This window comes from Petaurus breviceps, unplaced genomic scaffold (assembly GCF_028583685.1).
Source record: "Petaurus breviceps papuanus isolate PSGF00001 unplaced genomic scaffold, PetGlider_PUasm1.0 184, whole genome shotgun sequence".
Classification (NCBI taxonomy): domain Eukaryota; kingdom Metazoa; phylum Chordata; class Mammalia; order Diprotodontia; family Petauridae; genus Petaurus; species Petaurus breviceps.
The window spans coordinates 16,099,862-16,124,189 of NW_027185793.1; the positions used below are offsets into that span (position 1 = coordinate 16,099,862).

At 39.0% G+C, this 24,328-nt stretch overlaps 1 protein-coding gene across 1 annotated transcript in view; it reads left to right on the top strand.

Annotated features, from left to right (window-relative positions):
• Window positions 1-24,328, top strand: part of LMNB1 (lamin B1) — an 86,725-nt gene that overhangs the window by 15,891 nt on the left and 46,506 nt on the right. Inside the window, exons 3-6 of the mRNA XM_069088169.1 lie at window positions 15,497-15,653; window positions 17,415-17,540; window positions 18,069-18,239; window positions 19,631-19,756. Of these exons, the coding sequence (XP_068944270.1) occupies window positions 15,497-15,653; window positions 17,415-17,540; window positions 18,069-18,239; window positions 19,631-19,756 (580 nt within the window). The remainder of the gene's footprint in view (window positions 1-15,496; window positions 15,654-17,414; window positions 17,541-18,068; window positions 18,240-19,630; window positions 19,757-24,328) is intronic.

Here is a 24,328-nt window from a genome sequence, read left to right on the forward strand (position 1 = left end):
ACATACATAGATTTACAAATAGCCATGTTAATAAGACTTTTTTCTCCGTATTAGGATTTTTGCTTTTTGGAATCTGCACTAGCATTTCCACATAGAATCCTTAAGGAGGGGAAAAAACATAAGCCCCTCTATAATACTTTTGATTCTTAACATAAAAGAATAACTCGAGAATTCTCCTGGCACTTGTCAGATACAAGCCGATAAGGGTACTCTTTTGGAATTCTGCACATATTAACTGGAAGGAATCCTGCATCAGTTTTCCTCTTGTTTTTTAGCTTGTGCTCCTAAAAAATTATTTTAATCAGTCAAATATGTATCATTCACCTAGTTCAGGGGAAAAAGTTTAGCACCCCGAACTTTTTCTTCTTTTCTGAATAATAACTCCAAAGAGCTTGAAAGCACCTATCAATACAGATAAGACCCTCCATATCCCATTGTTAGCTAACCATAGGTAAATCAGGAAACATTGCAGGTCCATAATTTTATCCACCTCATCAGTTACTGTGCTTAAGGTTCCCAAAGTATAGATCTAGAAATAGAGGTAGCAAATTGCAACCTTACCGATCTCCATATTGGAATCCCCGAAAAGATAAGGGATGGGACTTTTTCTATATAAAAAGGAAGATAAGTCACTTGTGCAGCTTCCATATTATCTATGTTTGGACCACCAGCATTGCTCCAATCTCATTCAAGATTTGGAGATGGCTGCAAAAGTCTCCTCAGATGCGTAATTTTTGTGCCTGGGTTTCCTTTTCCCTTTCCCAGGACATATCTCATTTGAAGAGGCAATTGTTGCCAAATTAAGAAATTAAATGAAGAGAAATTGATAAAATCTTTTTGCTTTTAAGTTTCCCAAACCCAAGCCTTATTGCAATTAATGCTAATTAATTTTAATTTTAATTATTTTAATTAATTAATGGCTGCACCAGAATTTTGTAAAACTTTGAGGTACCAATACAAACTGTGTAGTCAATTCTCAAGGAAACAATATTAAAACTTTATTATTACCCTTTACAGTCTTTACTTCCTATTTCTTTTCACCCAAACACCAAATGCATATTGGAGGCAAAGAGATACCTAAAAAGGAAAGATGGGTGTTTCCAAGTTGTTATACTACATTACTGATAACAAATAGGAGTAGCCAACATTTATATAACATATAAATTATGTCTTACATACATTATTATTTCATGTGATTTTATAACATCCCTATGAGCTAGGTAGTAAAGGCATTATTATCTCCATTATGCAGAGGAGAAAACTGAGGTTTACCGATTAATTTTTTTGGGCCATAGAGCTATTGACAGAACTTGGATTGGAACCCAAGTCTTCTAATTTAAAACCTAGTGTTCTTCCCACTACATCCTAGAACAGTGGTTTCATGTCAAACACAAGCTCCTCAATTTCTTTATCATGTTCTGTTACAATAACCAAATCGTCTAATCTCCTCAACCCTCTGGACAAACCCCCTATTTCTCCCCTAAACCTCCCCATGTAAAATATGTTCTAAAGTGTAATCACAGAGACCCTAAAAATCCACTGTGACCTATTGAAGTTAAAACCTTCAGAGTAGATTCCAATGTTAGAGATCAGAAGGTCAATCAATACTGTAAGGAGGGAAAAAAAGAAGGTGTTTATGGTTATCCAGAAACACAGGTACCTAGGTGGTTCAGTGGTTAGATTGCTCGGCTTGGAGTCAGGAAGACCTGAGTTCAGAGCTGGCGTCTGACACTCACTTGCTATGTAACCCTGGGCAAGTCACTTAACTTCTGTTTGCCTTAATTCACTGGAGAAGAAAGGGTAAACTACTCCAGTAACTTTGCCAAGATAACAAAGAGTAAGACACAACTAAACAACAAATTCAGAAACTTATCACTGTCTTAAGGAAATGGAAGGGAATAAGCTTTTATTTATTTATATATCACCTCTGTAATGTGCAGGGCACTGTGCTAAGCACTGATTTGATCCTCATACAACCTTGGGAGGTAGGTACTACAATTAGGTCCATTTTACAGTTGAAGAAACTGAGGCAGACAGAAGTTAAGTGACTTACTCAGGGTCACACAACTAGTATGTATCTGAGGCTGGATTTGACCTCTGGTATTCCTGTCTCTAGGTTCAGTGCCCTATCCACTGTACCACCCAGCTACCTCTTTTACCCCTCCTACTAAATAGAGGTAATGAGGAAAATGAGTTAAGTATAATAAATGCCTAGTATAATATGGGCTATATTCAAATAAGGTATACTGACACTGAGGTCATAACAAGGTTCAATATGAAAAAATAAGATTAGCCACCTAAGTAATTCTTTCCAGGAAACACCCCAGCTAAGAAATTATTTTAAAGTGTGATGCTGATAAGAAAAGTGGAAGTTACTAAACCTCAGCAAGGGCTTCCCTCAGAAAGGATGTAAAATGTAGCCAATATAGGATAGACTGTAGTCTGTCATGAAAAACATTGTAATGTATTTACTGAAAAGAGCAATGACAACAAAGCCAAAGTAATCTGTCAGTGGAAATCTAGTGTTCTACAATGGCAGGTGTGGATACTAAAAACAATAATCTATAGAAGGAGAAATTTTCACACTTTATCATAGCCCAATGTAATATTCCACAAAATTATCCCATTTTTTTATTTTATCCTACCCTCATCATGTGTCCTTCTGACTGTTTATTCAATTTTACTATGTACCTTCATGCTGGAAGGAGTGCTCTCCAGCTCTACCAGTTCTGTGGAACCAGAGGCATAAACCCCATAATAAATAAAACTTGTCTAACTTTCACTATCTGCATCCATACCATGACCTCTAACATCCCTTTCGACTCTAAATTCTATGATTCTGTAGAGTGGACCCAAGCAGTCCTGTCAACTGAAAGATATATCCCCACCTTACATCTACTGGGTCAGCAAATATGACAGAAAATGACAATAGTCATAGTTGGAGGAGCTAAGGTAGAATAGTATAATAGTAATGTAATTTAAAGATTCCCCTGTATTGGCTTGGTTTTTGGTTTGATTGTGTTAAAACCCAGAGCTTGTTAATCCCACTTGTGGGATGGACTTGTTGACTGAAAAGAGAGGGCTGAACTGGGAGGAGCTGGTGACATAAAATTTGGAGAGACACAAGAGAGAGGCAGAAAAACTTTTTGGGAAGCAGCATCTTGGAGGCAGAGAGAGAGACTGAGAGGATTGCTGAGGGCCACTTTGAATTGCCCAGGACTTTTGAGAGCTGCCACCCAGAGCCGCCAAGGACTGAGGAGATATGGCTGTTATGCTGGTACTTTGTCTGTTTTGATGTTGTTTTGCCAGATTTGTCCACTGGTGAAAGACAGTCCTGTTGTTGCTGAAGTTTGGGAACCTTGCTGTTGGTTCAGAGCTCTTGAGACTGTTCTGCAGACAGAGAGTGAATTCTGTCCACTGGTGAAGGACAGTGCTGTTGTTGCAGAGGGCTTGGAACCTTGCTGTTGGTTCAGAAGCTCTTGTTGTATGTTTACAGAAATCCTGGAAGAGGGTTTTGCTAATGTTTTCAAGGGTCCTAGGACTGTTCTGCAAACAGAGAATGAATTAATGAAGGGACTGGCAATGTATCTTGTGTCCTTGCTAAGCTTTGTCTCCCCAGGAACAAAGATTGCTGAGAACTTGCCTAGTGTCAAGATGAAGAAAAGACCTCCATTTGGGTATTAAGTGCTGTGCTTAAGCTTGTTGCAACTCTGGGGTAGATTTAGTTGTGATCCAGGGGTGGGGAACTTTTGACCTTTTTGTGCTCTGTGATTGAACAAATGAATGTACTTTACTTATGATTGGAAACTAATCTCCATTTGAGAAGAGGGACTTTGTGATGGACTAAATGAAGGTACAGCCTAGGGGTGGAGTAGTATTTAGAAGAGGGACTTTGTAATTGATTGAATGAATGTAATGTCCTGGGGTGGGGTAGTACTTGATTAAATCAGGTAGTATCTGGAGATTATTGAATCACACTTAATAAATGCTGTATTTTGAATGATGTCATATTTTGATCTTCTCTGTTTTTAATTTGTCACTGAATAAAATGGAGATTTTAATACCTATACTGCTATTTTGAACCTTGGGAAGTTGCCTTTGCTTGGCATTACATTACACTCACCCAAACTAATTTCATAATGTGTATCTGTTGCCTATTACTCTAGAGATCAAATCTAAGGTCCCTTTGGCATTTAAAGCTCTTCACAAGGGATTTGGAAAGTTGGTTTGATGACTGATAGCCACTTGAGTGACTGCTCAATCATCTAAGTTAGTCAAGTGCTTGCCATACCTGCCTTTCTACTCTTCTTTCATAATGTTACTCCCTTCCAGTACTCTACAGTTCAGCCATACTAGGCTGCTTGCTGTCTCTTATTTCTGACAATCCATCTCCCATCTCTATGTCTTTGCACTTGGTGTGTTCTCCCATACATGGAATATGGTTTTTTATAGGTAGAATTTTTTTTTTATCGAATGCCTTATTGACTTCTAGTTTACATCATTAAATTCCACAAGATTTTGAGTTACAAATTTTCTCCCCGTTTTTCCCCCTACCCACCACCCCAAAATAGCAATCCCACTGGATATCCCCTCCTCCAATCTGCTCTCTCCAGTAGGGCATGGTGGATCTCTATGCCCCAGTGCCTGTATATCTTATTTCCCAGTTACATGTAAAATAATATTAATAATAGTGTATATATATATATATATATGTGTGTGTGTGTGTGTGTGTGTGTGTGTATTTAAACATTTGATTTTAAAACTTTGAATTCCAGATTCATTCCCTTCCTCCCTTGTCACCCACTCTTACTGGGAAGATAAGCAATTCAATATAGGTTGTGCATGTGTAGCTATGCAAAATATTAACATAGTAGATATATTGTAAAAGACTGACTATATTTCCCTCCCTCCTATCCCACCTCCCACTTGTTCTATTCTCTGCTTTGATCCTGTCCTTTTTCAAAAGTGAGTGCTTCCATCTCTCCCCCCACCCCCACCTGCCCTCCCTTCCATCATGCCCCCTCTCATCCCCTTCCCCCCTACTCTTCTGTAGGGTGAGATACCCTAATTAGTGTCATACCTGGAATATTCCCAACTCACTATTTGTAGAATCATGGTTTTTCTTTAAGATTCAGCTCAAGTAATAAAATTTTTCTTCTCCCTCCCAGCTATGAGTGCTAATCCCTCTTAAGGTTACTTTCTATTAACTATTGATTTTATAAGCTCTTGTTTCTGTATGCTATTTCCATGTTAGAATGTAAGCTCCTTTTGGGTAGGTGCTGCATTTTCCTTTTCTTGTTTCTTCAGTTTTAAACACAGTGCCTTGCTCTTAGTAAGCACTTTATCAATCAAAAGTAGTTGTAGTCCATATTTTCAATTTATATCAAGATTTTTCTTTGCAATCTTATCTGTTGTTTTCCTTTATCTGAATTGGGTTATTGCTTATTTGTTTTGTTATTTGTTGTGTTGCTTTCAGATTCTTCTTAGCGATTAAAGATGATTTTCATATAACTGCACTTTCCTTGGTAACTTGGTTGTTATAGGTATAATATAAATTAATATGGATAGTGTCAGAATTTTTGTTGTAAAGCTGTGGTATATAATTATGAACATTGATTATCTTTGTATATAAATACTATAGGGAGGATTCATATTTATATATTAATGAGTTTTAGTATAATATTATGTATTTAGTTTGAAAGAATTTGCCTCCTGCTTTTGGGATTCATTCCTAAGGAGCTGAACTCTTGATAAGTCAGGGGTTTCCAAAATTCCATGAACTGTGACTAGATCCGAAGGACTTGGTGGAAAAGTCATTTCTCTGACATGTTATGGCTATGTGATGCTGGGTGAGTCCTTTTAACCTCTCCCTAAGAATAAAAATTGCAGAGAAGGGTGCTTATCTGCTTTTGTAGAGTGATGAAATCATAGGTCTGGAGGGTATGTGTGTGTGTGTGTGTGTGTGTGTGTGTGTGTGTGTAACTTATAATTGAATTTGGAAGGAAATACAAACTTGTAATAAATAAAAAAATAAATTAAAAAATTCAATGTTAATGGATTTCTGTAGATGAAACAGTAAATCTATTTCATTGCTTTTGTATGTTTCAAATTTAACATAGTATTTCCAGCAAAGAGTTATTGTTCTATGTCCCTTTCTGAAATGTGCCCATATAGTGGAAATGTGCCCTTAAAAGATGTAGAAAATACTTTTGACAAAGTACAACACTCTGTTATGCAAAAAAAAAAAAACAAACCCTACAATGTGTAGGTAGAGGGATTTTTCTTAAAAGAAAAATCATGAAAAGAATCTAAAATTTTTAAAAAGCATCTTATGAAACGAGAATATGCTCTCTTTTCTAGTAAATGCGGGAGTGAGGAAGGGAGGCCCACATCCCTTACAATAGTGAGGAATTTGATATGGTTCTGCAAATGTTTGTAACAGTGAGAAGACAAGAGAAAGGACTAAAGGTATAAAGATAAGTAAAGAGGAGTTAAAATTATCCCTGTTTGTTGATGATATGACAGTTTACTTGGAAAGTCCTGGGGAATCAGAATGATTAACTGAGACAATTTGTAATTTCAGTAAAGGTGCAGCTACACAATAAATTCTCAAAAGTCAACAACATTTCTATGTAGTGGTAATAAGACAAAACAAACAATAATAGAAAAGCAATCCTCATTCCAAATACTCATAAAATGGCTAGACTATCTGGGGATCAACCTACTAAAGCTTATAGAAAACTTGTATAGATTCAATTACAAAATACTCCTTAAAGAAATAAAGAATAACTTACATAGCCCAAGGAATATCCAGTGTTCATGGCTAGGTCATGCCACTATAATAAAAATGACAATATGAACAAAATTAATTCATGCATTTTATGCTATACCCATAAAATTACTAAGGTGATACTTTACAAAACTTGATAAAAATAATAATAAAATTCATTTAGAAAAACAAAAATATCTAGAATGTCAAGGGGAATTATGTAACGAAGTAGAATAGAGAGTGAAAATAGAACTTTGAGTAAAGCGCCTGCCCGGGAGTCAGGAGGACCCGAGTTCGGTTCCGGCCTCAGACACTTAACACCCACACACAAAAAAAACTAGTGTGTAACCTTGGGCAAGTTACTTAACCCCAATTGCCCCCCAAAAAGGCAAAAAAAAAAAGAAAAAAAATAGCACTTCCAAACTACAAACTATATTATGTATACCTTTAGAAATGAGTCTTTTCTTGGTCTTTCTGTTGTTGTGTGCATTTATTCACTCCTCTTGGAATTCTCTTGTTAAGGGTGTTTGAGAAGCAACTAATCTCTTCAGTTGTGGTTTTCTTTCTAAAAATGTTTCTAACTTTATTAGTGAACAGCCATTTTTTTCTTGTATGGTTAAGCTCAGATTTGCAGGATGGGTCATCCTGATACTTGTTTATTCTCCCCTGTTAGAATATTAACACTAGATCATCATACAGCATCTTCCAATTGCTCAAATTGGCTTTCTGGACTCTTGTATTTGTAGTTGAAAGTTCTTATTCAGTTCTGGTCTTTTCATTAGAAATGTTTAAAAGTCTTCTATTCTGTTAAAGGTTTATTTTCCTCTTTGTAGGATTTTTCTCAGCTTTGGCAGGTAAGCTTTTCTTGGTTGTAAACCTTTCTCTATCTTTTTTTTAGTTTCCTTTTTGGAGGGGGGAAGGCAGGGCAATTGGGGTTAAGTGACTTGTCTAAGGTCACACAGCTAGTAAGTATGTCAAGTGTCTGAGGCTGGATTTGAACTCAGCTCCTCCTGACTCCAGGGCCTGTACTCTATTCACTGTGCCATCTAGCTGCCCCAAATCATGGGGCAGCTTTTTGGAGGGTCAAGGCAGGACAGTTGGGGTTGTGACTTGACCAAGGGCACACAGCTAATAAGTGTTAAGTGTCTGAGGCCATATTTGAACTCAGATCCTCCTGACTCCAGGGCGGGTGCTGTATTCACTGTGCCTTCTAGCTGCCCCTTCTCTTTTGCTTTTTGTATGTTGTATTCCAAGATCTTGTCTCAGTTTTAGTAGAAGCTGTCAGGCTTTGTGTGATCCTAATTATAGTTCCTTGGAACTTGAACTCTTTACTTGATGCTTATGGTATTTTGCCTTTAATGGGAGCCCTATAGATTTTTATGAAGACAATCCTGGGAATTTTCCCTTCAGGGTTCCTTCTAAGAGTTAGTAGGTGGATTATTTCTGTCTTTACCCTTTGGTTCTAATAGTTCTGGTCAATTTTCATTTTTTATTTTTTGAAATCTATTATCTAGGGTAAGGCCTGTAATCTCAGCTACTGGGGAGCCTGAGGATAAGGGGGATCTGTTGAGCTTGGGAATTCTAAATTGCTATGGACTTATGCTGACTGAGCATCCAAACTAAGTTGAGCATTAATAGGGTGAATGAGAGGCCTCCAGGGTGCCCCCAAGGAGTTGCAAATTAGCCAGTCAGAAAAGGCTTAGGTCAAAGCTTCTGCATCAGGGTTAGCATTGCAGGGGTCAGACTCAGCCCAGGCTCCAATGGCTCTGACATAGCTACCGTGTTTCCCCAATAATAAGACACTGTCTTATTATTTTTTTGGACAGAAAAACACCAGAGGGCTTATTTTCAGGGGAGGGCTTATTTTAATGAACATTGACAGCGATTTTAATGAACAGGTAAATGTGAACAAAAAAATGTACCTTTATTCAATAATGATCATGTCATCTTCTCCAACAACATCGTCATAAGTGTCCATACCCTGAATTCCATCCTGGATGTCTTGCGCCTCCATTTCCTTCAGAAGTGGACCCAATCTGTCATGTCCAGCAATATAGCTCTCTTTAAATGAATATGTCTTGTCCAGGTAACCTGCTCGTAGTGCCTTGGCGACACAGCTGTCAGTAATTTTATCCCATGACTTCTTCACCCAAGTCACGACTTCTTGCAGACAGGGCTTCACAAAGTTTCCACGCTGATTTCTTTCCATTCTATTTTCAATGTAGTCGTTGACTTCCATGCACAAATGGTCCTTGAATGGCTTGTTTATTGCAATATCAAGGGTCTGGAGATAGGCAGTCATTCCTGCAGGAATCATTACTTGATCTATTCTTCTCTCTGCAAGGAAGTTCTTCATTTCTTTAGCGCGGTGAGTGCTGGCTGAATCCCAGACTATCAGACCTCTTTGGTTACCTCACATAACAAGTAGCAGCATTAAATCAACCCACTTTCTTATAACGGCTTGTGTACACCAGGCTTTTTCGGTTTCAAGAACGTAAATGCCAGATACACGTTCAATCTTATCTTTCTTGCCCTTACTGATGATTAGAGGTGTGGCTTTCTTTCCATCCAAACGAATTGCCAAAACACAGGTGACCCGTGCACTTTCATAGCCAGTGGTGGGAATGTAGATTGACGTTGCACCCCTGTGATGAATTGTTGTTTGAGATCCTTGTCCCATAAACACTGCAGTTTCATCCATAGCAATCATATTGCAGGTTTGGTACTTGGAAATGTCGATCCTATCAATAAAGGACTTGAATGCAAGTGCACGTTTAATAACATCAGCATCTTCCAGCTTAAACAGTGTTGTTGATCTTCTTAGGGACAGTTCATACCTGTACCATTGAAGGAAACCATCCAACCAGTGTTGTGATGCTTTGAATCCTTCTGAGACCATTTGAAACTCTGGTGCCATTGAAAGGGCAAATGCTTGAATATCAGCCCTGCGCACAACCAAGGCCTTTGCTCTCCTGTCAGCAATCCATTCACCAATGAGGATCTCCAAGTCAGGATATAAGGGCTGCCGACCTGATCCAGACCTGCACTTTTTCCCTTTTCCCTCATCCACCTGTTGATTGAGGTTATTATAATCTGCTCTCCATTTTCTGACCATTTGAAGATCCAAAAGTTTTTCTTTACAGAAAACTGCAAGATTCTTGCCATGTGACTCCTCTACAATTGCTTTCTTATACTCAACAGTATAGCTCTTCCATTTTGTACTCATGTCTGGGGGTCAAAACAGACAGAATAATAAAATTATGACCATCAGTCCTTCTTTTCACTCCATCATGCCCCCTGAGTTCTTCTTTTTTCCTCCATCATGCCCTTTTTATCCTCCATCATGCCCCTTCACTCCCGCTTACATACCGGGTTTTTATGTTGTCCTGCCTCAGCTCTCCTCCGCGGCACTGCTCTCAATGGCACCAGCAAGCAAATCACTGGGGAAGAACAGGATGACGTGCTCACTGCTGCAGCTCTGATTGGATGCAGCTCGGAGCACGGCGTGCGTTTCACCTGGGGGGGGACGGTGCATACAGAGGGTACTGTAATGTAGCGTGTAGTGCAGGGGATCACCTTCACTACAGTACTGTGTTTCCCCAATAATAAGACCTATCCGGAAAATAAGCCCTCCCCTTACTGTGTAAGAGTCCTCTAACATAAGCCCTCCCCCGAAAATAAGCCCTATTGAGATTGCTACTGTAGTGAAGGTGATCCCCTGCGCTACACGCTACATTACGGTACCCTCTGTATGCACCGTACCCCCCCCCCCGGGTGAAACGTATGCCGCGCTCCGAGCTGCATCCGATCAGAGCTGCAGCAGTGAGCGCATCATCCTGTTCTTCCCCAGTGATTTGCTTATTGAATAAAGGTACATTTTTTTGTTCACATTTACCTGTTCATTAAAATTGCTGTCAATGTTCATTAAAATAAGCCCTCCCCTGAAAATAAGCCCTCTGGTGTTTTTCTGTCCAAAAAAAATAATAAGACAGTATCTTATTATCGGGGAAACACAGTAGCAATCTCAATAGGGCTTATTTTCGGGGGAGGGCTTATTTTAGAGGAATCTTACACAGTAAGGGGAGGGCTTATTTTCGGGATAGGTCTTATTATCGGGGAAACACGGTAGTACTCATATCCTGAAAATCAGACAAAGCCCTGAAAATCAAGAATTGTAAAGTTGAAAGGTGGGGGAGGGGGGAGAGGGGGCAGAAGGGGAACAGGGGCCTGATCTCTCAGAAGCAGAGGTTAAAACAAGAACCCAGGGATCCCAGGGTAGAAGTCCCACTAAGTAGAGTGAACATCGAATCCCAAAGTCCAACAGGGGTGGGGATCCCGGGCCTGCCACAGAGTCACAATTTAGAACTAAAGCTAGAGAGATGAGTAAAACAAAAAAGACACCAACTAATACGAAAAAATTATTACAAATCTGACTTCATGTCCACTGCAAGCAGAGACTCAAAAGAAAAAGCAGATTGGCCACAGGACTACTTAACAACCTAGAAGAAATGGAATAAGAAAAAAATCTTTTGAGGAAAGAATTAGGAGAATAAATAGTTTAAAAGAAAAGGTGGTAAAGCCTAAGGTAAGTGATGAAAAAGAAAGGAATCTCTGAAAAATAAGACTATATAGGCCAAACAGAAATCAATGAGACTCTATGAGACATCAAGAAATCTTAGAACAAATCAAAAGATTAAAAAAGTTGGAAATTGTCAGAAACAAGTGACCTGGAAAATAGGTCAAGGAAAGGTAATTTAAGAATCACTGGACTCTGAAAACCATGACCAAATAAAAGGGGGTGGGGGGCTAAGGGGAGAAGAAGATATACATTATATTTCTTCACTTCTTCCCATGCTACTTTCCTTCTTTTGAAAGTCTGGGTTTATCTTTCCCAGGTTCAAAGTATAGGGGCTTCTCATGGGCCTGATCCTTCTATACCAATAAAATTACAGGTTTAATCTCTAATCCTCTATGGTAGTGGTATACTATATTTTGGAGAGACAACAAAGTATTGGAAATCACTGGATTTTTAGGGTCAGAAGACAATTTCAACTGCTCTTACCTTGGACAAATAATTAAAGGAAAATGAGAAGTCATTTTCCTTGTCTTCACCATCTAGCTCACGGTTGCATTCAAAATGCATTGTAAATCTTGAAGGTTCACTTACAAATATGAACTTTTATTCTTTATGTCATTTAGTCCTATTTTAATCATATTTTGTTTACCACCATTTTATATCTATGGGGTAGTACTGAATGTGATTTTTTTTTAAAGAAAAATCTATAATAAATGTTTTTACTTGTTCAGTCTAGCTTCCCACCTTTGTTTTCCTAAATTGTGTGTGTGGGGTGTGTGTGCACGTGTGTGTGTTGGGTGGGGGGGAGGGGGGCAATATATAGTAAATTTGGCATCTTTATTTTTTTTAATGCTTTATTAACTTCTGATTTACATCATTCGAATTCCACCAGATTTTGAGTTACAAATTTTCTCCCCGTTTTTCCCCTACCCACAGCCCCAAAATAGCAGTCCCACAGAATATCCCTTCCTCCAATCTGCTCTCTCCCGTATTTTCTCCCATACCCTTTTCGACTTTTCCAGTGGGTCTCTATGCCTCAGTGCCTGTATATCTTATTTCCCAGTTACATGTAAGATGGTATTAATAATAGTATACACACACACACACACACATATATATATATATATATACATATATATATATTTGAATATTTGATTTTAAAACTTTGAATTCCAGATTCATTCCCTTCCTTCCTTATCACCTACTCTTACTGGGAAGATAAGCAGTTCAGTATAGGTTGTACATGTATGGCTAATGCAAAACAATAACATAGTAGATATATTGTAAAAGACTGACTATATTTCCCTTCCTCCTATCCCACCTCCCACTTGTTCTATTCTCTACTTTGATCCCGTCCCTTTTCAAAAGTGGGTGCTTCCAAATTCCGTCCCCCCCAGCCTGTCCTCCTTTCCATCATCCCCCCTCTTATCCCCTTCCCCCCCTACTCTCCTGGAGGGTGAGATACCCTATTTAGTGTGTATTTCACTTCCTCCTCAAGCCAAATTCAATGGGAATAAGGTTGACCCATCCCATTTTGCCTTCCTATTCTTCCCCTCCATTGTAACAAATTTCCCTTGCCTCTTCTGTATGAGATAGTTTACCCCAATCTGTCTCTCCCCATCTCCTCTCATTATATTCCTCTCACCTCTTAATTTCACCTTTTAAGTATCATCCCTTCCTGTTAAATTGGTCCTGTGCCCTCTATGTATACCTGTAAACATATATGCACCCATTCACATACGTATTCATATGCCCATATACCCTCATATATATGTATATATACATATATATATATATATAATTTCTAATCCCTTCAACTACTGAGAAAAGTTTCATCAGTTACAATTATTGTTTTTCCATGTAGGGATGTTAATAGTTCAACTTTGATAAGTTCCTTATGATTTCTTTTCCCTGTTTACCTTCTCATGCTTCTCTTGCTTCTTGTATCTGAATGTCAAATTTTCTATTCAACTCTGGTTTTTTCAGCAAGAATGCTTGAAAGTCCTCTATTCCACTGAATGACCATATTTTTCCCTGAAACATGATACTCAGTTTTGCTGGGTAGGTGACTCTTGGTTTTAATCCCAGTTCCTTTGGCCTCCGCAATATCATATTCCAAGCCCTTCGATCCCTCAATGTAGAAGCTGCCAGATCCTGGGTTATCCTGATTGTGTTTCCACAATATTCAAATTGTTTCTTCCTGGCTGCTTGTAATATTCTCTCCTTAATCTGGGAATTCTGGAACTTGGCTATAATATTCCTAGGAGTTTTCTTTTTGGGGTCTTTTTCAGGAGGTGATTGGTGGATTCTTTCAACCTCTATTTTGCCCTCTGGTACTAAAACATCAGAGCAGTTTTCTTTGAGAACTTCTTGGAGGATGATTTTTAGGTTCTTACTTTGGTCATGGCTTTCAGGTCATCCAATAATTTTTAAATTATCTTTCCTGGACCTATTTTCCAGGTCAGTGATTTTTCCCATAAGATATTTCACATTGCCTTCTATTCTTTCATTTGTTTGGATCTCTTTAACAGCATCTTGATTTCTCATAAAGTCATTAGCTTCCATTTGCTCCAATCTAATTCTGAAGCAATTATTCTCCTCATTGAGCTTTTGAGATTCTTTTTCCATCTGGCAAATTCTGTCTTTTAAGACATTCTTCTCCTCATTGCCTTTTTGAGCCTCCTTTGCCATTTGAGTCAGTCTGTTTTTTTAAGGTATTTTTTTTCCTCAGTCAGGCTGTTGACTCTCATTTCATAATTTTCTTGCATCGTTCTCATTTCTCTTCCCAATTTTTCCTCCACTTCTCTTATCTGCTTCTTAAGGTCCTCTATGGCCTGTAACTAGCTCGTATTTTCCTTTGAAGCTTTTGGTGCAGGAGTTCTGACTTCACCGTCTTCCTCCTGTTCCATGCTTTGCTCTTTTTTGTTCCCAAAATAGGAGTGTAATGTTGGAATCTTCTGTCTGCTTTGTTTCCTTTGCCTGCTCATTTTGCCACTCAATTACTTGACTTTTGGGCTTTTTGCCACAGTAGGACTCTGCCACCAGACAGGGGAGCTTTCGTCCCAAACGCTGGGGTTTTCTCAGCTGCTGGAGGTATTAGATGGGTGCCCTCTCTGAAGCCTCCACAAGCTCTGGTAAGCTGGACACACACCCCAATACCTCCACCCTAGACTGCAATCCAGATCCAAGCAGGTTAAAGCAAGAGCGATTACCCCTCAGACTGGTGCTTGGTCCCCCTACACTCTGCAGGCCAGGAGCTGAAGCTGCCACGTGGCACAGGCCGGAGTCTCAGCATCTTCTCGCCCCCGGAGGTAAAAGCCACGCACTCCCACTTACTGGTCCCAAAGTCCAGACTGCACTGACCTCTCACTTTGTCCTTCGCATCTATGTGTTGATAAATCTGGAAACGGCCACAGCTGCTGGTGATCTGGAGTCCCTCCAGCCGGTAGCTGGTCAGGCCCACTGTGGGGCTAAAACCTCTGGCTCCCATGGAGCTGGGGTCAGTTCTCAGAGCACTATGCTGGCCAATTCCTGCCGGGCTGTCCTCAGTGGGAGGTTAGCTTCTCCGTGTCATTTTCTGGGTTCTGTAGCTCCAAAGTTTGTTCAGAGTCCCCTTTTTACATAGATTGGGGAAGGTGGAAGCCGGAGCCGTGGGAAAGTTGTGATTCTACTCTATCATCTTGGCTTTGTCCCCCTCTAAATTTGGTGTCTTAATATAGAAAATGCACTAGAATTCTGTTAGATTACCCCTTCTGGTCATTCAGGACTCATGGCATAAAGACCTAACCTTAGAGTTAGGAAGACCTTGGTTCAGACCCAGCCTTTAACATGTTTTTAACCCATGGCAAGTCACTTAAAGTCTCAATGCCCCAGGCAGCTCTCTAAGATTAAAAGTTGTAAAGTAGGTGATGATCTAGGCTGGCAGAGGGAGTTTTCTCCTGGGGAATGCCCTCCCCTGCTCCCTTCCAGAAGAATGATAGGTCCAATAAAAGACTTGTCTTGTTTCAGCAGCATTCGTTTAAAAAAACAGCAACATACACAAACTTGTGGTTTCTTATTGATCTTTTTGGGAGAGGCATAGAAAGTGGACAGTATAGAGTTATTTTAGAGTGTTCTGAACTTGCTTCACAGCTTTCTCAAATTTTTTGTAGTTATGCCAAGAAGGAATCTGATCTTAATGGTGCCCAGATTAAGCTTAGAGAATATGAGGCTTCATTGAATTCCAAAGAGGCTGCCTTGGCTACAGCACTGGGTGACAAGAAAAGCCTGGAGGGGGACTTGGAGGAGCTGAGGGACCAGATTGTGCAGGTGAGATCAACAGAAGTCCTCCATTCTGAACATGACAGCAGGTTAACTGTCCTCTCTTGTTCTTTAATTCTTTGTAGTCTGCCCTTGGCACAGAGTTGGATTAAAAAAAAAGTCTTAAGGTTATTAACTAAGAAAAATATACTTGATTTGTAAATAGTTATTCATGGACAGAACATCCAGTTTATGGATTAAGTAGTTCTTTTTTTCCTTTTCATCTTTCCCCTAAGGTGACCTTGTGATACAATAGGAAGAGCCTGGGATTTAGAGTCAGAGGACCTGGGTTCAAATCCTAACTTTGCCACTGTATGACCTTGGGCAAGTTACTTAATCTTTCTGGGTGTCATTTTTCTTATCTGCAAAATGTGGGGGTTAAATTACAAGAACGTATAATGTCCCTTCCAGCTCCAGTTCTATGACTCTAAGATTCCACAGGTGCTAACTCCATTTTTATCCTTTCTTATCCTTTTTATCCATTCCTCGTCTCTATCTCCTGGCTTCTCTGACTTCCTAAAGATCCTACCGTGTTTCCCCGATAATAAGACCTATCCCGAAAATAAACCCTCCCCTTACTGTGTAAGATTCCTCTAAAATAAGCCCTCCCCCGAAAATAAGCCCTATTGAGATTGCTACTGTAGTGAAGGTGATCCCCTGTGCTACATGCTACATTACGCTACTCTCTGTATGCACTGCCCCCCCCATGAACCGCATGCCGCTCTCCGAGCTGCATCCAATCAGAGCTGCAGCAGTGAGTGCATCATCCTGTTCTTTATTGAATTCATTATTGAATAAAGGTACATTTTTTTGTTCACATTTACCTGTTTATTAAAATTGCTGTCAATGTTCATTAAAATAAGCCCTCCCTTGAAAATAAGCCCTCTGGTGTTTTTCTGTCCAAAAAAACTAATAAGACAGTGTCTTATTATCGGGGAAACACGGTAGCAAAAATTCTACCTTTCTACAAGAACCCTTTTCTGATCCTCCTTAATACTAGCACCTTCCCCCTAAGCTTATCTCCAAGTTCCTCTGCCTGTATCTTGTTGATACATTGTTGTTTTTTTAATGTGCATTTTCTCTATCCCTAATGGGGAGTAGAATGGAGTCTCTAATGAGTGTAGGTTCCTGAAGAGCAGGAACTGTTCTCTGACTTTCTTTGTAAATGCAACTCTTAGCACAATTCCTGGCACAAAGTAAATATTTAATAAATGCTTGTTGACTTGATTACTTTTCAAAAAATGAGGTAAATAGAGACATAATTATGCTGCTCTGGTAAAAGGAAAAGGATAAAATGTTTGATCAAAATTTAAAACTTGCATTTCCAGTTCAGTTAAAAAAAATTCCATTCAGAAAATATTTCTTAATTTTTTTCTTCTGTGTGCCAAGACACTTTTGAATACTTAGCTGTATTCAAAAGATCAATGAAATACTGTGTCTGCCTTAACGAAGCTTACAGTCAAAAAGGATAAATTTTATTTATCTCTTCTTTCTCGTTCTCCAGTAGCAGAAAGTAAGGATTCAATTGATGCTGCATTTTGCTTTTTTGATTGAGCTTGGTATAATTAGAGTGGGCACTTAAATATTTAGTTCAGTAAAGATACCCACATTATAAGATATACAATTATGGTATTAAAAATTTAGTAAGTTTAATTTGATTCATAGATAGCTTCAGATTTTCTTACCATGGATTATGATTATGATTACTATGTACAGAGATTATTTTTTCCATATGTATTTATTGCTACTAATTATATTTACTTTCTCTAGCTGGAAGCATCCTTAGCAGCTACCAAGAATCAGTTAGCAGATGAAACCTTACTCAAAGTAGATCTCGAGAACCATTGTCAAAGCCTTACTGAAGATCTGGAGTTTCGCAAAAATATGTATGAGGAGGTAAAAAAAAAACAAACTTAAAACTTTCAAGTCAAAACGAAAAATATTCTTACAGCTATTGACACTTAAAAATTATGTTTACTTAAATCGGTGACTCATCCTTTATTCATCTGAAAGGGGGTGATGTAGAATAAATTGCTCAAGACCACTGCTGCTGACCAAACAAGGAACTGAAATTACTGTAATCAAGAATGTGATCTTCATTCACTCTCTGAAGACTTTATCAGAAACAGCTTGGTGCTGATGGTTTCTTTTACTGATTCTTTCTTTTTCTAGAAATGATGGTCATTCACAATTTTCTGTTTGCTTTGACCAAGGACTTAGAGATTCTAACATTTGCTTTAGTTGTTAATTCTAGTGTTTATTCCTCTGATGATCAGGCAGATCATCATTAATAGCCAAAAAGTGGTTAATGTGTACCAGGCAAAGGTTAGGCATGAGAATGCTAACATGTGCAATTTCACATTACTTTTGTGTCTCATGTTCCTATGGAGGGAGATGAGCTGTTGCTTTTTTCTCTTTTCCTAGGAGATCAATGAAACAAGAAGAAAGCATGAAACGCGTTTAGTAGAAGTGGATTCTGGGCGCCAGAGGGAATATGAGTACAAATTGGCTCAAGCACTCCAGGAGATGAGAGAGCAGCAGAATGAGCATGTCAAGTTGTACAAAGAGGAGCTGGAACAGAGTTATCATGCCAAAGTGAGAAATTCTTTGCAAAAAAAATTTTTTTGGAGTAGACTTGTGATTTCATTAGTATAAGGAACTTCTGATGAGGAAGCTCCTATACTAATGCAGGTCACCATTTGTTCAGCAATTTAAAGTCTAAGAGAGTTGCCTGAGGACCCTGCAAGTTCACTTCATTTGGCTGGGGTCTCATAACCAGTCTGTCAGAGACAGTACTTGAACCCAGGTGTTCCTTGAGGCTGGCTCTCTATCCACTTCTGCATGATGTCTTTCCCTTTTAAAAACATTTGTTTAAGAAGTTTCTAATCACCTGACAAGATACAGCATAAAGCCATTGCCAGAATTTTTTAGTTGCACCTAAGTTTTATGTTTCTGAAATGAATCACAAATTTGAATTGGGTAGAGAAATTATTCTTCTTTTAGGCAGTTTCAGATTTTTTTAGTGTTATATAAATCAAACAGTTGTGGGAATCACCAGAAGAATCATGTTTTTACTTCAGACAAAGACCTAAGTGATGACTGTATACCATTGACCCTGTCCCATCATGATGCAGTGGGTAGAGCATTGGACCCCAGATCCAGAAGACCTGAGTTCAGATTTGGCTTCAGAAACTTACTACTTGTTTGGTCCTGTGCAAATTACTTATCCTCTCTGAGGATGAATATGAGACATACACCTCTTTTTCCTTAACTAAAGCACCCATCTCCCAGGGTTGTTGTGAGGATTAAATGAGATAATATTTGTGAAATGCTTAGCCAAGTACGTGGCACATAGTAGGCACTTAATAAATGCTTGTTTGCTTTTTTTCATCAATGTGGAAAAACCCAAGTCTTTCAAAGTTAGTTGTGGATTTCTGTTTGTTCTTAACAAAGGCTATTTATAGAACTTAATGCCGTAATAATATGCCTTATATCTGGTTTTAAACAAATTTACTATCTATTGATTGTTCTTGGTCTTTAGGATCAGGCTAGTTAATTAGCTAGTTAACCTAGTAGGTTATAAGGATCTGATATACTTCATATTTTTTCTGTCCAAGTAACTTACTTGGGCAATACTACTATTGCTACACCAGAATTGATATTTCCCAGTTATCTAATTAGAAGTTTGCATGAGATGTTAAAAATTGAATTGAAAAAACAATATTAAAAGCTTTGGGGCCATCACTAACCTTATCATTAACTCATTGAAACTGTTTGTGTAGCAAGCAGTAATCAAGTCTAGGGCCAATTTAAACTGCTAGTTCTCAGTGTCAAGATCAGGAAGCTTCGTGACGCTTTTCCTGTATTTCAGAAACTCTTTACTAGCAGAATTATTTATGAAATGTCTCTTGTTGACTCATGCTTCTGCTTTTGTTTAGTGCTTATCTATGTGATGAAACTAACTTTGTTTCATTTATTTTGTTTAGCTAGAAAATGCTAGATTGTCCTCAGAGATGATCACATCCACTGTCAACAGTGCCAGGGAAGAACTGAAGGAAAGTCATATGAGGATTGAGAGCCTTTCCTCCCAGCTTTCTAACTTACAGAAAGAGGTAAGGAAATATTTGCTACTAAGAATAAACATCTTTTGACGTAGTCTTTCTTATAACTTCTTTTTCTTTGTTGTCTATGCCTCTGATATTGCTCTTACCTTGTATTTATATAGCACTTTTCTTTTCTTTTTTTAAGCAATTGGGGTTAAGTAACTTGCTCAAGGGTACACGGCCAATTATTTTGTGTGGGTGTTAAGTATCTGAGGCCAGAACCGATCTGCGCTCTTACTCACTGCGCCACCTGGCCACCCCTCACTTTATACTTTTCAAAGAACTGTTTCACATAGCATCTCATTTGATCCTTCTAACAAGCCTGTAAATTAGAATGGAAAGGCATCATTACCTCTGTATTATAGATGAGGAAAGCAAGGCTAAGTTAAATGATTTACTCAGGGTTATGTGAGCTGGAACAATAATCCAATGATTTCTTCATTATTTGACGTAGTCCTCAATTTTGCCTTAACTCTTCTCTGTTCTTCTCTCAAATCTCATTTCTCTTATTCTCTCATTCAAGAAAGTCATCGTAAATAATAACTACAAATGAGAAAAAATGTTGTATCTTCTGTGTATTATGTGAATGACCTTTTTGGGCACGGGATGAGTTTAGGTCAAGGAACATTTTTGTTAGAAACTTTCAGTTTCTTAGACATTATAATAATCAAAGCTTATATGATTGAACCCTTACTGCAGTAAAGTAGTTTTCACATATCCCTCATTGATTCACCATCCCATCCCCAAAGAAACTTAATTAAACCTTTTGATCCCTCCTCAAACCTTCTATGAATCCCTCTCCCTCCAACTTCCTAGCTGAGATCTTTCATTGAAAACATGGAGTCCATTTGTTGAGATCTCCTTCATCTCTGTGCTTCCTCATCTCACATCAATCACTTAGATGCCTTCTGCCACTGTCTCTTCTTTCACTCTTGTCTCACTTGAAGAAGTGCCTTTTTTTCCCAAGGCAAACCCCTCTCTATGCAAAAGTGATCCTATTTTATTCTATCTTTTTTTTTGCTTTTTTTTTGGAAGGGGGAAGGCAGGGCAAGGCAATTGGGGTTAAGTGACTTGCCCAAGGTCACACAGCTATTAAGTGTTAAGTGTCTGAGGCTATTTCATCTTTTCTAGCAGGTTTTCTCTTCCATCACACTCACTCTCACCAATCTTTAATCTCTTCCTGTCAAGGCTGCCTACAAACATGCCATGACTTACCCATGTTCCAAAAACCTTCACTTAACTGACTGAGCCATAATAACTCTCATACTGTGTCTTTCCTCCCATTTGTGACTCCTTGAGGAGGTGATGTATAACTGGTGTCTCCACTTCTTTTCCTCTCACTCTCTTCACAGGTCTCTAGCTTCCAGTCCATCATTCATTTGAGATTTCTCACTCCAAAGTTATTAATAATCTCTTTATTGCCAGATCTAGTCATCATTTCTCTATCCTTATCCTTTCTGACTTCTCTGTAGCTTTTGACATTGTTGTTTACACTTTTCTCTCCAGAGTTCTGTGACACTCTTTTCTACTGCTGCTCCTTCTACATACCCACGTATCCAACCCCTCCTTCTCAGTCTCCTTTGCTAGATCTTCATCCAGGCTGTATCCACTAACCATAAATGCCCCCATGGCTCTGTCCTGGCTTCTTTTCTCTTCTCCCTACATACTATTTCCCTTAGTAATTTCTTTAGTTCCTTTGTATTCTATTATCACCTCTCTGAAGATGATTCTAAAATCTATGTGTCCAGCTCTTTCTTTCCTAACCTCCAACCTTACCTTATTTTTATTGCATATCTTAAATTTGTTGTCTTGTAGACATCTGAAACTCATTGTATCCAAAACTGAACCCGTTATCTTTCCACTCTAACCTTTCCCTCTTTTTACAGTGGAGGATACCACCATCTTCAACTCCTTACTTTATTTCATCTCCCATATCCAATCCGTTAGGTAATTGTGATTATTCTGTCTTTGTTAACATCTCTCATGTTCTCTAGTATATTTCCCCTTCTCTGCTCTGAAACTATCACCACCCTAGTACCACCACCCTCATTAGCTTATGCCTGAGCTGCTGTTTGGTTTCTCTGCCTTAAGTCTTTACCCACTCTAGTCTGTCTAACACTCAGTTGATTGATCTTTCTAAAGTACAGGTCTGACCATGCCAGTTTCCCCATCCAGGGAAACATTCATTAAATTGCACAGCTTCATATTTCCTCTAGGATCAAATATAAAATCCTGAATCTCCTATTTGGCATTCAAAGCCCTTCGTTACCTGTCCCCTTTTACATTTTACTCCCTGGTATTCTGCAGTCTGTGACACAAGCTTCCTTACTCATCCTTGCACAAAACACTCCCATTTCCTACTTCTCTTTGTTTTAAGGGGCTTGCCCCCCTTGTGGAAGAGGAGAATTCTTTCCCTTCTCATCTCTACTTTATGGCTTTCCTGACTTGCTTCAAGTCCCAGCTAAAATCCCACTTTCCATAACAAGTCTTCCTCTCCCCCAGTTGAATATTCCTGATTTATTCTGTATTTATATCATGCTTGCATATAGTTGTTTGCATGTAGTCTTCCTCAGAGTATGAGTTCCATGAGAGCAGGATTTTTTTTTTTAATCCCCAGCACTTAGCACAGTGCCTGGTTGATTTGGCTTTTTACATATTTGACCAAGTGATTTTAAACTAATTTTAACCTCACAACTCCATAAGGTTTTTGGTGTAAGCAGTAATATTCCCGAGAGGCAGCATGATACCATGGTTAAGAGTCAGGAAGTGGGGGAGAAGAGGAAGGAGAATGAGCATTTATATAGCACCTACTATGTGCCAGGCACTATATTTAGTGCTTTACAAATATTATCTCACAGTCCTACAAGGCAGATGCTATTATCCTCACTTTACAGTTGAGGAAACTGAGACAAGGAGTGTTTAAGTGACTTGCCCAGAGTCACACAGCTGATAAATATCTGAGGCCAAATTTGAATTCAAGTCTTCTTGACTCTAGGGCCAACATCTGACCTTGTTATTTAATCTCCTAGTATCTCAGTGCAATTGAGGCCACTGTGGAGAAGTGAAGTCAAAGACCTGAGAACAAAGCCAGCCTCATACACTTGCTAGTTGTGAGACCCCAGGCAAGTCACATAATGGGCATTTACCATTGTTTCCTCCTTGGTATTATAAAGATAATAGTAGTGCCTGCCTCACTGGGTTGTTGTGAGGATCAAATGAGGTAATATTTATGAAGCACACTTAACATATTGACTGTCACTTAGTAGGCTCTATACAAATGCTGATTCCTTTCCCTTTCTTAAGACTAAATTGCAGACTAGTTGCTAATCTTCATTGTTGAGGGAGTTTTTTCATCTCCAGTTTCCTATAGTAATGAAGTCACAGGTCTGAAGCAAAAAAAAAAATAGCATTCCCATTTTATAAATTAGAAAACTAAGGGCAGTTGAGTGACTAGTACAAGGTCATATGATTAATAAATAGAAGTCGGGGCAGCTAGGTGGCGCAGTGAGTAGAGCACCGGCCCTGGAGTCAGAAGAACGAATTTGATTTGATTCTCACACTAGGAGAGACCTAGAACTCAACCTCGGAGGCCTCAAATAACAAAAATGTGTAAACTAAAAATTCTGTCTTTACAAAGGACATTTATGATACCAGTGATAACCAAGACACAAATCCTGAGTGGACACTTATTGAAAAAACAATTGAGGCCTTTGCCAATGGCTCCTTCTTCTCCTCTCCTCCTTACCTCCTGTCACTCAGATAGTGGCCCCTTCATCACACCTGTATCACAAGAATTAGTGGCCCAACTCCCTGCTTAGGAGGCTTCAACCTTCACAAGTGATCCCATTCCATCATGTCTCCTCCAATAGAAGCCCTTTCTGTCTGAGAATGGGGATTATTCTCATGCTAACATGCCTATGTCTCCCTTCAGAAAACCCTCACTTGGGGCAGCTAGGTGGCACAGTGAATAGAGCACTGGCCCTGGAGTCAGGAGGACCTGAGTTCAAATCCAGCCTCAGACACTTAACACAAAAATTAGCTGTGTGACCTTGGGCAAGTCACTTAACCCCAATTGCCCTACGATCCCCCCTCCAAAAAGCAAAAAAAAACCCCAACCTCACTTGATCCTTCCATCCACAGTAATCCTCCTCTTTCTCTTCTGTGGTTTATGGCTAAAGCCTTTGAAAATGCCAGCTACAGTAGGTGCCACTCCTTCCTATCTTCTCACTCTCTCCTTACTGACCTCACGTCCAAATTTTTAGGTCAAATTCTACACACACACACGCACACACACACCTATTGGGATTTGATGGGACCCTACCTTGTCTAGATATCATTTGAGTTTGTTGTGATTAAAAGAACTTCCTCTGTGACCTGAAGTGATGGGCATCAGACTTGGCTTAATTCTGCCAATTATCCAAGTACTTGCAAGTCCATCAGTTGAAAACACATACCCTGTAGCTGTCCCCTTGGTGGAGAACACCCATCCTGAGTGGATGCAAAATTGCCATGGATTTTTTAACAAACCTTCCATTAAAGATCTAGAGACTCAACCAAAAAAGACAGGAGTTCAGGGGTTTG